The sequence below is a fragment of the Crocodylus siamensis genome, chromosome 2, assembly GCF_052110815.1.
Source record: "Crocodylus siamensis isolate JL-2025a chromosome 2, ASM5211081v1, whole genome shotgun sequence".
Classification (NCBI taxonomy): domain Eukaryota; kingdom Metazoa; phylum Chordata; order Crocodylia; family Crocodylidae; genus Crocodylus; species Crocodylus siamensis.
The window spans coordinates 229,343,794-229,359,114 of record NC_143396.1 but is presented as its reverse complement, the minus strand read 5'-3'; the positions used below and the strand labels follow the sequence as shown (position 1 = coordinate 229,359,114).

The following is a 15,321-nucleotide window of genomic DNA, read 5'->3' as shown; positions in this document are numbered from 1 at the left end:
CTGTGAGCTCACCATTTGGAATTGACTGAGGAGAATGACCCACACCTGTTAGTCAATCATAAAATGGATTATAAGCCACCATTATGTTAAGGCTGTGAAAAAAACTAAGTGTGAACCTGGCATGTCCCAGAAGAGACATTTCTAGTTAAGATGGGGAACTATTAAGGTCACTGTACAAAGCACTGTTGATACTTCTGATCACAAGAGATTAATTCAACCTGAACCAACTCAGACAAGTCATGATCAGGAAAAATGAGAGCCTATCTTATGAGAAAATTAAAAAAAAAGGTTGTGGTTTATTTAGCCTAGTAAAATGAAAGTTGATGGGGGATATAAATTGCACTATACTAGAAGTCTCAAAGATATAGCCTGTGGGCTGGATTTGGTTCATGGTGTCCCATCATCTAGCCCCCAGAGCTGGCCCAGGGAGCGAGATGATCCACATGCACCTGCCCAGCCTCATGGTCAGGGCCTGGAACATGTACCAGACATCCTCCATTCCAGCCACTCTGGGATCTGTCACAGGCAGTGCACCCCACACCCTACCAGTCCAGGACATGTGCTGCATGTAGCACAGATTCTGGAATGGGTGTCACATGGCAGTCTGGTGGGGGCAGCTGCCACGTGTTGTAAATGGTGCCCACTCCAGCCAGTCTAGGACCTATACTACATGTGGCACCCACCATGGCCAGACTACCAAACAGCACTTGTTTTGGTTGATCTGGGATTTGTGCCACATGCAGCACCCAATCCAGCCAATCCAGGACCTGTGCTACACACAACGCCTGCAGCACCACATGTAGCATGGAGCCCAGAGCAGCTGGACCAGGTGCTGTAACTGGCATGTGGGGGGTGGAGTCTTGGAGCCCAATCCGGCTTGCAAACTGGCCCCTTTGGCATTCCTCTGGCTCAAGGGTCCAGGAGAGTTTGACACCCCTGTGCTATACAAACACTTTCTGGAGCCAGGTTAACACCCAAGAGGTGAAAAAGACATTTAAGCTAAAGGCCAGTGTTGGCACAAGAAAAAATGGCTATAAACTAGTAATGAATAAAATTTAGGCCAAAAAAAATAAAAATAAAAAAATTAGAAGGCTTCTAGCAAATGAGGGTCTGGAATGTCTACTTGAAGGGGTAGGGGCAAAACAGCTAAACAGTTTTAAGATGAAGTTTTATCAGTTTCATACAAGGGATTATACGACATGTCAGCTCACTGGTCCCAGGAAATCCTTCTAAATCCACATTCCTAACTGGAGCTCACTCAGGAATAACATCTGCTCGATCCAGACCACAATCTCATCCTTAGGGTGTCAAGGGTTTTTGAAACCGAGTCAAAAAAAACGAACCCAACAACAGAAACCCCTCTTTTTTAAACTGACATAAAAATACCCCACCTTTATTTCATGTACGACTGAACTTTTTAAAACAGAAATCACATAGGTTAGTAGAGATTAGGGGTTTGTGATAGTACACCACTGTGGCAGAGCACAGGTTGTGCCTGCCACTTTAAAGGGTTTGAGCAGGAAGTAAGCAACCTGCAGGTGGGAACAGGCCCAATCCAGCAGGCACATGTTAGACAGGAGGCCACCTGATTGGTGGAGAGGCTGGGAATCCGAGTACAAGGCTAGGCCCCAAAAGCAGAGCTGGCAGTTGCTGTAGGGTAGCCAAAGGAACAACATCACCCAACTGGAGATCTGCTGCTCCCAGAACAGCTTGGGAGATTCAGGAAAGGATCTATGGGGATGGAGGAGGTTCCTGTTCCTGGGGCATGACCTAAAACTACCCTGCTGGGGCAGATGGTGCAATGGGGCTTCTAGGGGTAGGGTAGTCTCCAGGAAATGCCACATCTGTGCCTCCCCAGTGAAGGGCGAGTATGGGCACCAGAAAGCCTCAGCCTCCACTGCCTCTCGTGGAAGGGAAAGGCTAGGGAAGTATACCCCAACAGAAAAAATACAGGGCCCAGGCCCACCGAGTGAGGCCTGAGGCCCAAGGGGCATTAGGCACAGAAGCCCTAGTGTGGGGATGTGGAAAGACTGACGCCCCAGTGTGGGCACCGGGGCCCAGGTAGGTCTGAGGATGCCTGAGGCCAACTCTAGGCTGACTGTGGCCCAGCTAAGGGGCCAGGAGAGTTTGTGGATAGGGATGCTGTCGCAGAGCACTTGGGTACCCTACACCTACAAGCAGAAATGGCTCAGGAGAGACCCCTAGTGGTGAGAAGGGGGAGGCTCAACTACCAGTCACTAAGGCAGCACAGGTGCTGGTCCCTAGGGGAACCAAGGGAATCAGCTGACAGGAAGGGGCAGGGCTTGGCCCCTTCTTAAGCCTAAGCATGAGGCCAGGAGAATAGTTCCCTTCTGGTGGCCAGGGAGGGGAGAGCTCAGCCAGTGCAGAGAGAAAGGAGAAGATAGACTGCATGAGCATCCCCTAGTTGCGACTATGAGTTGGAGAATTTTCCCAGTAGGGATAGAACATTGTTTTGACTGGACAGTGTAGTTTTATGTTATAGCCTAGGGGCTTTATGTTTTGTGTTTACTGTTTTAAATGGAGGACTGAGTGAGGCTATTAGGGGTTGGAGCAGGCCTCACAGGAGCTCTACGGTAGCATGGGGACCCTGGCGCCATAGAGGGCACAGCTTTTGGGGGTGCATTGACCCCAGGCCCGGAGCAAGAGGGGGCATTGGGAAGCCCCAGAGTGAGAGGGGGCCAAGACATAGGGCAAACCATGTCAAGTACCATCTGCGAGGCTTGGGCTGCGGTGTAGCAGAGGAAAAGGAGCCGCAGATAGCACCCCTGGCACCAGGCATATAAAGTGGGCAGCCTCCCACTAATTACATCACTCAATCATTTAAGATAAAGGCATGGCAGGCGAGTAAGCAGGCAGTTAGCCCAAGATAGAAGGCGGAGCCACCAACAGAGAGGCTCCAGTGGAGATACTCCTGTCACAAACATGCCTTGCAGATGGCAGACACAGTAGAAAGGGAGGTTAGGAGCCATGTATTAGCCCTTGGCATCAGGGCAATTAAATGAGCAGCCTCCCACCTGGGAACAACTTAAGTTAAATCAAAAGGTGTGGCAGGTGAGGATACTGCCCTAGAAAAGTGGATGGGTCAACATTCAGGACCAGCTTAGGGACAGCCCACTCGTTACAACCATAAGTACTAGAAAAGAAAAACGGGATAAGGGATGATGCAAGTAAATGTTGATAATCAAGCAAGTTACATTAAAAAAAAAGATGGGGGGGCGGGGAAAAAAAGACACTCACCACTTTCCATCTTTCTTTGACTAAAGTTCCCACACTGAGGATGTCTGGCTGCTCCCCTCCTCCACTCATTGCAACCTCCTGATGCGATGTAGTCGCTATGCAGAGTCTACGTCAGTACAGATCAACTAGTTCCCAGAGGTGGCTTCCATTTAACCTGAGGCTAAAGAAACAGAAATCAGCACAGAGGAGTTCATTAAATGTAGTTACAGCTGCACAATTAAACTCACAAATAAAACCTCAGGATGTCAATATTTTAAAGCTCTAATGCCTGTTGCTATTTCAGGCATTTTAAATTCTACAGTGTGGTATGTGTCAGTAGTCTTATTTATTATTATACATACATAAAATTGTAGTTTATATGCATTACAATTTTGCATTATACTAATCTGCACAATTAGACGAACGAAAAATTTTAAGTATGGGCAATACAGCAGTTCAATGAAGGAACGGCCAACCTGTGGCATGTATGTGCCACAAGTGGCATGGGCAGCCTTTCTATGTGGCACATGGTTAATCAGAGGGCCAGGCAGCATAGCAGCAAATATGCCAGGAAGCAAAAAACAGAGCAACGGATCAGGCAAGGGAAAGGTATCAGAGTGACACCTAAGCAGGATGCAGGGCTAAGTTGTGCCATGTCTGCCTGAAAGGTTGGCCTCCACTGGTTTACTACATGGACAACAGCAAAAGAAGTCTTGCCACCTGTGTTTAATATCTATGCAGTACATGAAAATGCTATAAATAAACTGAAGCCACTAAATATAATCACAAACAGGCAAGATCTAGGTTTATATTGCTCATTCAAAAAAGGATTTAAAAAACCAACAAAGTTTCTTAGGTTCTGAGTGTAACACTGACACCAGGAGAAGGTTCTCTTTAGCTTTTCTATCCAATTAGCAACCAGTTTAATGGAGATCTTACCCTTCCATTACTAAACAGGTCCAACCGTGCCAAGTTTGGGCATTCTGGCCCAATGTAACATAAACGCAGATCACTGACAAATCAGCTGAAGGTCAGGTTCATCTTTCAATTTATTAACCTACCTCTGAATCTATGTAAAGCTATTTTTGTCACCAAATGCATGTGCCTCCCATGAATCTCTACCTAATCTGAAAATGTTTAAGTCATCTTAAGCTGTGAGCCCTAAACTCCTTTGGGAAAAAAACAAAAACAAAAACAAAAAACCACAGGGCACAATTTGGCCAGTCAATTATTGATACAGGTAAAAGAGAAAAGAAGTGTTCTAAAACCTTGACCTAACTCCAGCCCTCTTGGTTGCAAAGAAAATCTTCCAAATAAAAAAACCTAAATATAATCAATGCCATATTGCATCTTCTTGCCTTAAGCTCATGCATGCCAAGAATCCTATCACCATTTACAGCTTCCCAGGTGCAAAAAGCTCCAACTGTCTCCTATTCTGCTGCCAAAACCCAGCTTCCCTTCTGGCAATTTCTGTATTACAGCTATGTTGTCATTACAAGAGCCTGCAGCAGTTTCACAGTTTGAGGACAAAGTTAAATATATTGAATCTAGTATCAAAATAATGCTCATTTATGAATGTAAACTTGAATATACAATATAATTTCCAGTTTGCAAAAGAGTTTGGAATGTTGCATTAGTCAAATCCTTGTAGGTAATTTCATATTTACTCAAATCCAAGAAGATTACAAATTTAAGAACACCTCCTCCCCCGACAATAATTTGATTCTATACACAGAAAATTTAGGAGCTTGTTATAATTTTTTATATTTAAAGTTCATATTTAGAGCCATATTGGAGGATGGTCTTAATTCATTCCCCTCCACTGCAGCAGAGAAAGCAGTGGCAGGGATGCATGTTGGGGTAGCAGGCAATGGGAGTGTCAACTGGCCTGACTCCTGCCCCCTCCCCCACACACCTGTCCCTTGCATTTGCCCACTCATAGTGCCTGTTGCCCACTGGTGTTTGGTCCCTGCCCTTCCCCTCACCTTGCCCCTTATCTCTTCTGCTGCCCCAACCGCACTTTCCCCACTACCCTGCCTCCCTTCCAATTACCCTTAGTCATGGCTCCAGCCCTGCACCAGCTCATGGCACAGAGTACATGGTGGCTCCAACTAGCCAGTCAGCAGTGGCTGCAGCAGCTGCAGTTCTGGCCCTGAGACTGGGTCAGACCTGGAGCAGGAACCAAGGCTGCAGCTGCCGCCACTGGTGCGGCCTTGTCAGAAGTGGGCTGGAGCTACCATTTGGTCTGTGCTCACAAAGACAGAATTGCAACTGAAGGTAAGCAGCAGTGTGGGGGAGAGAAAGCAGGCAGAAGAAGTGACCGGGAACTTGAGTGGGAACAGAGGTTGCACAGGGCAGGTGAAGGGGCAGTGGCTGCAGCTCTGACCCTGAGCCCAGGTACTCAATTTGACCAGCCATGTACTCAATTCCAAGGTGAGGAGCTTCTTCCCCACCTTCACCCCTCTGCATCAAGTTGAATGAGGGAGAAAAAACCTCATCTTGGATTGGGGTAAATAAGGATACATTTTGTCTACCATACTGCTATTAATTGTCTATAAATATAAAAATTACAAAAAATGTACATGTGCTTTACCTGAAATTTTCCTTTCTGGAAAAAATAAGGTCTACAGATACATGATACTGGGTCTTTGCTTTCTGCAGCCTAGAAGGCAAATCAAAAAAACTTTCTGTCAACTCAAAATAGCAGGTGTATTCCTCCACTTCTGAGAAACTGCCATCTAAGATATTTCCATGTTTTAGGAAATCTTTAACTGCTCTGTATCACTGAGAAAAGATGAATCATTGAGACTAAACAGAACAAGCATCCTGAAGCAAGAGTTGAATAAACAACAAATTGCGAGTGCCAATTACTTATCTGTTACCTTCTCAATTAAACAACCCATTCTTTGATAGGTTGGACATCTGGAATGCACCACTCCAAAAAGGGAAATTTTCCAGAAAGGTGCAGCTAAATTTTCTTATTCTTATCCATAACACCAGGCTTTTCACCATATGCCCACTCAGATTGGGAGCTATATACATGTATGTGCAGACAGTAAAAAAGGCATCATTTCACAATAGTCACTGTAACACTACAGCAAGAGCACCTATTGACTGAAAATTCCCTCAGATTATAACAGTCTCATCTGTACCATCTGAAGGAGGAAGAAAGAAATGACTGTGTGGCTGCCTTGCCATTTTCTTTCTACAGTCTTTCTGGTCTACAAAGTGTCCACAGGAGTGATGGAATGAACTCTTGCTACTGAAGATGTAATTGCAAGTAGGACGCAAACAGATCTATTGTTGAAACCAAATTCCTTTACTATGGAATAAAAACACCTTTGGGAGTACTGTTGTTTCTCTGCATGGTCTCTAGTTATGCCTGCTAAACCTAATAGGCATAACCTTCACTTTCCCCTTGGGTGTGAACAGAGCAAGCCGACACCAGATTTTCCTTCACCCAAGTCAGCAACAAGTAAAAATCCTCCCTGTCACTGTTGTTCCCTTTTGTCTTTTAACATCTGACATGGTTTGATGTGGTGTCTGTCAAAATCAGCACATGAGAGGGAACAGAGCCTTTGTCCCTAGCTCCTGCTAGTTTATACTGCAATTGCTTTCATTTGGACCAGTTTCTAGGGGCAGTCCTTTATATCATGCGAGTGCCCAAGACTTATATCTATGACAATATCTGACCAGGTGGCTTTGTCTATTAGAAAGCCTGGTTTGAATCTACTCTGACTCAGATTTGAAAGTGTTCCTGCAGTGAAAGTCTTCTGCTGGCAAGCAGATAATACAAATGAAAAAAAGTAAGAAGCTCTGTAGAGGTCTAATGCAAGCACACCCCACAAAGAATATCCACACAGAACACTGATCTTAGAAGAGAAAAAACGTATGAATGGATATGTCCCTTGAGAAGCTATTTTGATAAGTCTTCTCAGCTTCTCCAGTATTTCCTTCAATAAGAAACTCTGTAGGAAGACAGCATCTGTTTCCACTCCAAGATGAGGGAGCCAGTGAAACAGCACTGACAGTCAAAAAAAAACTGTGGCAGTAGCTGTGAGTAAGTTTGAGTGAGGAGGAAGTGGTAGATGTGGATTCCTTCCTGTTTGACTGGATCTGTTGGAGGGCTGCTATTAACACTACCTACATTTTCAAAGGCTTCCGTGATACTAGAGATAAGCCAAAGGATGAGGACTTGGTCCTGCGGAATTCACTTCTGAGAACAAAGTACAGGAAACATCCATAAAACTATCAAATTGGGATTCAGAACCAAGTAGCCTCCAACTCTACCAATACTGTATACCCCTTTCATCGCTAGCAGCTAGTGTGGATTTTACGATCTCTATTGCAAATTTTGATTTTTTCACAGGTCTGTTGAGATACTACAGTTTGCTTTTTTTTTTTTGTTTTTAAACCAGACTGAGAAAAACTTGCAATATTGTTTGCCCATGTCAGCACTGATTACAGAAGTGTACAGGGGCACTTGGGATAAAACATGACAATTCCAATTTATTTATTTTTTTGGCTTTACACAATATTTATGCATGAAAAATAAGTTGAGTTGATGCCGTTCTGGACTTGTCTGCAAAGAACCTGCTTATAGAAAAGACCACTCACAAAATTCTCTCTCCCAGTTAGAAATCCCAAGTTCATTATCACCATGAAAACAGGCACATTTATTTCTGGTGGTGATATCAGGAAAATGTACACTGAGGAAACTTTTAGCCTTCTATATGAAGGCCAGGAAGGTGAATATGACATGGAAAGAAATGAAGAAGCTTGTTACTGCTTGCCAGATCTTCTGTATCTAGGCTGCTGTAAATCATATCATTCCCTAAACATCTGCTGGAGTTAAAACATGCAGAAGGTGGCAAGGCATGGTGACCTCCACAGAAGCTGTAAGCAAAAGTGAGGACATTAGCACATGGGGACTCACTGTAGCAGCTAAGGACAGTAATCCCACACTTTTTCAAGTTTTTCGGTAGGGCAACATATCCCCTTATTACACACCAAGGTGCCAGAGGGGGAATAGAGTTAGCTCACCTACAACAACTGAGGACCTAAATCATAGCTTTAAAGTGCTCAGAAGGCTAACGACAACTTTTCATAGTTTCATAGTTAGCAGTGTCGGAAGGGACCTGAGCAGATCATCAAGTCCGACCCCCTGCCATGGCAGAAAAGAGTACTGGGGTCAAACAACCCCAGCAAGGTGATTGTCTAGCCTTGTCTTAAAGACCCCCAGGGTAGGAGCCAGCACCTCTTCTCTTGTTCATCAGAACCTGGGCACAGCTTGACTGCCACCACCAAGTGCAAAGCCAAGAGCGCTTCCCCTCCCGCCTGCCACCCACAATAGCAAGAGATGAGGTCTGAGCCCCAATATCCTCAAAGTCTTTTAATTTTAATATTTGAGTTTCCAGTTCTAATTAGAAGCATTTATCTTCTCCTCTTAAGCAAGAAGGATTTTCCTTTGTTTAGGAGTTGGGGTACATACAAACTTAGAAGAAACAGCCCAGGTCTGTTATTTCTGCATGAATTTTCCAGTGCTGCATTAGAGAGGGTGATCAGGAAAAAACTCAAGAAATCATGTCTACCCATCCTGTATCTATGAAAGTGAGCTAAGGAAACTCATACTCCTGCACTTTGTGAATTTATATGATCAAAAGGCAAAATTTGCTTTGCACTTATACTTTGCAATGAGGAGGAGGAGTATCAGGAGCTCTGTCTCTTTCCTTTCAGCTTTCCTCTGTCAGGACATCTAGAAGTTTGTGAACACCAGCAAGATTATTTTATTAATGTCCTCTTTGATCATCCTCTTCAGACCAAGAAGAAGAGGAACCTCACAGGTCCATCCCCTTCCCCCCAAACCACTCCAGACTTTAAAAAGTAAGTTCAGTCTCAAAGTTTATGCTTGTCAAGGTCCAGAAGGAGCTTTCCAAGGTCCTAAACTCTATTCAAAAGATTTCTGGGCCTGCACTGAACTCATCCCAGAAGCACATGCTCCAACACTAGAAGTTTAAAGGGAATCACTGACTTGTTTCCAGATACCACAGCTGAGCTGACATTACTAGCTGAAAGTAACCCGGAGCCACAGAAAGACCGGGCAGTAAGAAGAGAGGATTCAGGCTTTTTTTAAATGTCTGCATTCCTAATTGTAGCTTCCTGCCCCTACAACAGTACGGAGGGAGGGGTTGGGCAGCTGCTCCGCAGTCAAAAGTTGGGGTAGCGGACATGGGAGTAAGAGGCTGAGCAAGAAGTTTCCCTGGACATCTTGTACTCTGCTTCAAGCTATGTGTCAGAGAAGGCACTCACTTGTGCTGAATCCAGAGCCTGGGCTACACCAAGGGATTTTGCTGCTGAAGTGCTGCTACTGCTTCCTGGGACCCATCCTGCTTGAAAAAAAGGGGGGGGGGGAAGGGAGGGAGTGAGGGGGCTGAAGGAAATCCTGTTCCAGTCTATGCACTTGAAAGGGTCTCTTCAAATCTCCAGACAGGAAGTCAAAATCAGCAGAGGAGGTGCAAGCAGCAGTTTCTGGCAGCAAGATGCAAAAGTTTAAGAAAGGGCACTGCCTCACCATGAAAGTAAGATCCTGATGACCTGGAAATTTTAAACAAGCTTTTTTTCCCCCTACCCCCTACAAATCTGTTCTGCAATAGTTAAGACGTGGCCTGCCTGCCTGCCTCTAAGACTGCTGGTGGCAGAGCCACTAATTCCCTGCCACCACAGGTGTAACACAGCCAGGTGCCTAGACCAACTGCATCACAAGGCCAGCCATGAATTCTGGCTGCTGTGGTGCCACTAAACAGGATTGTACAGCTGAAGTGGTAGCATTTTTTCTGCCCCTCTCCACCTCACCAAAAGCAGCATTCCTAGTCTCCCTGTCCTAGTTATGCCTGCCAATGATTAATATGCTTGGTCTTTTTCCAAGGCAGCCTTGAGCAGAGATCCATTCTTTGGGATATGTGGACCTCATTACAAATAAGAAAAACAGAGTTTAAATTCACTTCCAACCAAGACTTACCTTCTCAACTCAAACACAAATTTATATCCTTATCAATTCCCCAAATCTACCAGAGACCAAAAGAAAATTTGTAATGTAAATCAGCCAAAAAACTACATTTCTGTTTTAAGTCTACAGTAAGTTAATGGTAAAAAGAAATCTGAACTACAGTTGCTCTGGGCTCAGCCAGGGCAATCAGAGAATCAAGGCAATTCATCCCCTGAGGCTGCAGGGGAACAGGCCTCACCTGCAGCAAGCCTGGATCAATGCCCTGGGCCTCGTTGGTCCCAGGGGAGCAGAGTAGCTAATCCAGAAGTCACACGCAACAGGCTGTACCCACTCCAGACTTTAAAGTTTAAAGCCTGCAGTACTCCATCCTGAGCCTCAGCCTGCAGCACTCTGTCCAGGCAAAGACTTAGGTATATGCACCTGACCTTTTTGTGCTTCCTGCTTCACCTATTGCATCTCTGATTTTGAATGCTAGCTGACTGTGGTTCTGACTCCTGGCATATCCTGACTCCAGCTTTGGCTCCTGATTCCACTTCTGACTTCTGGCATCTCCAGACCCCCAGCTCCCTGAAAACCTGGCTCTGACTCTGCCTGTATGTCAGGTGACCATTCCCAACTGCTCATGCCCCAGTCACTAATACAGAGGTCAGTTGTGTTTTTTTCACACCATTTATTATAATGTACCTTTCATGACAGCCTCTTCAAAGAAACCCTTAATTTGCTCATTTACATTAAGCATTCACTCTCGGCATAGGAATAGCAGGCCTATTCTGCAAGTACCTAAAACCAGTGTTACAATAAATACTTTTTGCAGAATTCTTTGAAAATATACAGCACAGGAGAAGGGCTAAGTGTTATACAAGCATGGTTTGAACACACCCCTAGCACTGATGACTAAAAGCATTTCCATGCAGCCACACCCCCCCAGCTCTGTGCCACTGCCCAATCACACAAAACTCTGGCTGGTCTGCAGTGCCAGGCACGTGCAGCAGTGCAAAGCCAATGGTATGCACTTCCAGAAGCTCACCAGACTATCAGTGGGCTCGATTCAGCCCACGGGCCATCATTTGACACCCCTGCATTAGGCGATTGAGGTTTTTTGATGGTAACACAGTACTGCAATAACAGCATGATTTGGAAGCTGGGACCTCGTAACTGAAATAATACCTTTATAACCTTTACACAGGTTGTCTACTGGAGATAAAAGTTAGGACGTTGCATCTGTTATCAACAATCCTACTAACTTTAAATGCCAAATGATGGCAAATCAATCTTCTGACACTCCAAAGTATTATCCATACTAATTCTACTATTAATAACTTGCATTGCATGATTAGTCAATTGTCCAAGTAGGAGAATATGGACACCTCCAGTTTACGCAGGGAGGACGCAACTATGGCTAGACAAAAAAGACAATCAATCAGCTAGGGTGGCATTTTTTTTCCATAGCTCCACATGACCTTTGACAATGAGGACCTACTGGTTCAACGTACAAAGCTGCAGCTGTCAACTGGTTGCCAGACCAAAGCAGTAGCTCGTTCTTGTAGGTCTGTAACACAGTAACGTTAGAGTGCCACAAACAATTAAACCCAAAATTCCAGGCAATATGCCAAGAATCAATGGACATAATTATATTGATCTTGGTGGAAATTTGAGAATTGGAAGAGTGAAACTAGGGGTAAAAGAAGCCTCCAACATCTAGCTAGCAGGCCCAAAAGTGCTGTACCTATGCTAACTAGTACTGCAGAATACAGCTATTTTACATCTAGCTTGGGAGCCCATGTGTGCAAAACTACCTTTGATATCTTTGCCTTGGATCATGGAGAAATGCCCCAGGACTAGACTCTTAAAAAATCTTAAGCCTTTGCTAAAGCAACTGTACAATGCCAGTTATGCAAGGTGTACATACATCACACAGAATCACAAAGGGAAAGCAGAAAAAAGGATTCTAGAGCATATTTATATTCATTTTTTCTACAAGCTTCATTTTGACAGGCTCTGATTGATTGAGCCACTGCTGTAGGAGGATCTCCTCTTTATATGCATTCTAATTGCAGTCAGGGAAGGTAAATGCAACCTGTGCCTAGATACTGCAATATGCAATTAAATATAGAATACACAACTGAAAAAACATGGTATACTGAAACCTGATCAAAAACTAACATGTTCAAAATCATTCAAACACTACATCTCTGTTCTTATGCTGTGTGCGCTCAAACAGGACTTTACAATTATTTATTTCCCCAAAGGTCCTTTATTGGCAGGGTGTAAGAAGCCAGACAGAGCCTCTATTACAGGGTTATGAATCATAAAGCAAGGATGACAAGATACCTGCTAGAGGGAGATCATTAACAATGCATAGTCAGGATTTTGAAAGACTTTTTTCTAATCCTATCAAGATTTTTGTACTAGGTCTAAAACACTAATCTTGACAATATTCTCTGCCAGCACCAGGCAGTGTACCTGCCTAATGGTAAAGTTCAACATTCCCAAATCTACTTAATCTATTTAATGAAAGAACAAGCAATAATATTAACCTCTCAGTAACAAAGCTGTTAAAAACAATGGCATGTTCAAGTTTTGTTTTTTGGGTTTGTTTGTTTTTTTTAAATCAATTGTCTTTGGGCTCTGACAGGTTAGAATCACCTCTTTGATGCAAAAGTGTAACAAAGGAAAATACGTGCTAGGAATAGAGCACAAGGCTTAGGTTTGAGTGACAATCATCTTATCAAAAGATGACCTGCTGGGCAACAACTTGATAAGCTTTCCTTATCTCTCACTATAGTCTCCATCCACATTAATTTTATCAAATGACTTCCATGCCATTTATTTATATGTCACTGTCTAAGAAGCTTACTGCTCCCACCAGCAGTCTAGGGTATAGGTGAAGGTTTATAAGGCCTAAAAAACTCAGAACTGCTATGATAATTGTTACAGCATGGCATGGTAGCTGGGCAAGAAACAAAAGAAAAAAGAGAAAGTATTTGTTGTACAGAAATGCTGTAAGCAGATACTGGTAGTTCCAACATAAGATCCATTAAAATTATGTATATGTGGCAGGGCCATAAAAATACTTTAACTATGTTTTGAGATATCGAATATCCATACTTTCAACAGCTGAAGCATGTCATCCTGCAAGCTTGCTTGCCCATGCGGTTAATTCTTCATTTGCAGTTTCAACAGGAAAAAAAAAAGAACATAGTGAAAAAAACTGAGAAGTACTTTCTCAAAATATATTGCTGAGTTCTGAAGACAGAGGTTCACAGTCATTGGTCCACATATGATCTTAAGTATATGTATCCAATAATATACCTGATCAAAAGCCCAACATGGCTGCTGTCATAATTATTAATTAAAATAAGCATAAATATTAGAAAAATATGTTGAAGATTTAAGTGTACGCATTCTGGAAACTAAGGCTGCATCTTACTGGTTGAGATGACCCAAATTTTCTTTGAACAACTTTTTCTTTTGATTGATATCTGCTTGTTGAATGAATTGCTCTTCAGATGTAAAGCATTCTAGGAAAGTCAATTTTGAAGGGCAAATTGTCACGTCAGAAAAATTCCATAACTTAGTGCCTGTGGCATTCATGTCAGGTTTCTGTAGCTTAGTAGGCTTAAGAGCCATGAGAAAACTTAAAGAAAAGCTATTTTAAGGTAAAATATCCTTCTAAAATAGAATTCGGATAACTACACAAGAGAGGAAGAGTTCAAGATAGACTTCTTAAACTAAAAAGGTATTGCAGCAGAGTGTGATTCACTAACTGAAGGATTGACAGAACTCCAGATTATTTAAAGTGACAAGCCTAGTAGTCAAGTGGCAAGCCATACAGGATGAACATGCTTCGACCTCTAGAGCAAGCAAGTCAGTAGCCAAGAATATGCTGAAATTGAAGTGCTCAACATTTTAAAATCACCAGCAATAAACAGCATGCTACATGCACTTATCTTGTGCATTACTGTTTTAACAAAAAATGTACTACCAGAAATGTTCTTTAATAACCAACTTAACTGCTATGCTACAAGTGTCCATTTCTGACTTGGCTTCCATGACCACAGTACGCTCTTTGGCGAGAGAGGCAGTGAGCTACTGGGAAGGGATGGCCTCCACCTCTCCCCTCTGGACTGCCTGACCTGCTCTACTGCACTTGAAAAACTGAGCCTGCTGGGGGATTGGGGGACTACTGCCACAGCTGGCTGGCTGAGCAACCCTTGTAAAGCCAGCAGGCCAAGGCACTTAAAGGAGCCCACCCCTGTACCAGCCCTGGAGCGAGCTGTGGGCAAGGCAAGGGTCCCCAAAGGGACACTTGCTTGCCTGTACACAAATGCCAGGAGCTTGGGGCAATAAACAGGAGGAACTTGTCCTCCTGCTTAACACAAACAACTATGATGTCATAAGTATAACAGAGACCTGGTGGGACTCCCACCCATGACTGGACCATGCGTATAGATGGCTATACCCTGTACAGGAGGGATCAAGTGGACATAAGGGGCAGGGGGTATAGCTCTCTATGTCAAGGAAAGCTAAGTCCCTGCAAGCCGACATTGGTGCCCAGGGTGTACAACTAGAGACCTTCTGGGTTAAAATCCATGAGAAATACAGCACAGGGGACACAATGGTGGGAGTCTGCTACAGACCTCCTACCTAGGATCAAGAGCTTGACCAGGAAGAAGTTCACCAGGGAATTGGCTGAGGCTGCATGCTCCTGGTGCGTGGTTGTCATGGGAGACTTCAACTACCCAGACATCTTGGGGGAAAGAGCGCTTGGCCAAATCCGAGCGGTCGCCACACTTTCTCTCATGCATGGATGACCTCTACCTGACTCAAGAAGTCTACGGGCAGACAAGAGGTAAAGCACTGCTCAACCTGGTACTGGTAATGGGGGACGACCTAATCAGCAACCTAATGATTGAAGGGAAGCTGGGTGACAGTGACCACAAGCTGATCACCTTCCCCATCTGCCATAAAGCTGGCAAGTCAGTCAGCAATACAGAAGTCCTAGACTTCAGGAAAGCTGACTCTGACAAGCTCAAGAGGCTCATCAGGGAGGCACTAGAGGGCCACAACCCAAAAGA

The 15,321-nt window shown here is 44.0% G+C and overlaps 1 protein-coding gene across 2 annotated transcripts in view; it reads right to left on the bottom strand.

The window, feature by feature from the left end:
• TTBK2 (tau tubulin kinase 2) overlaps positions 1-15,321 on the bottom strand; it is a 206,603-nt gene that overhangs the window by 159,207 nt on the left and 32,075 nt on the right. For both annotated transcript variants that reach the window (XM_090033330.1, XM_090033332.1), the window contains exon 2: positions 3,259-3,418. In XM_090033330.1, coding sequence (XP_089889456.1) covers positions 3,259-3,327 — 69 coding nt within the window. In that variant the 5' untranslated portion in view covers positions 3,328-3,418. The remainder of the gene's footprint in view (positions 1-3,258; positions 3,419-15,321) is intronic.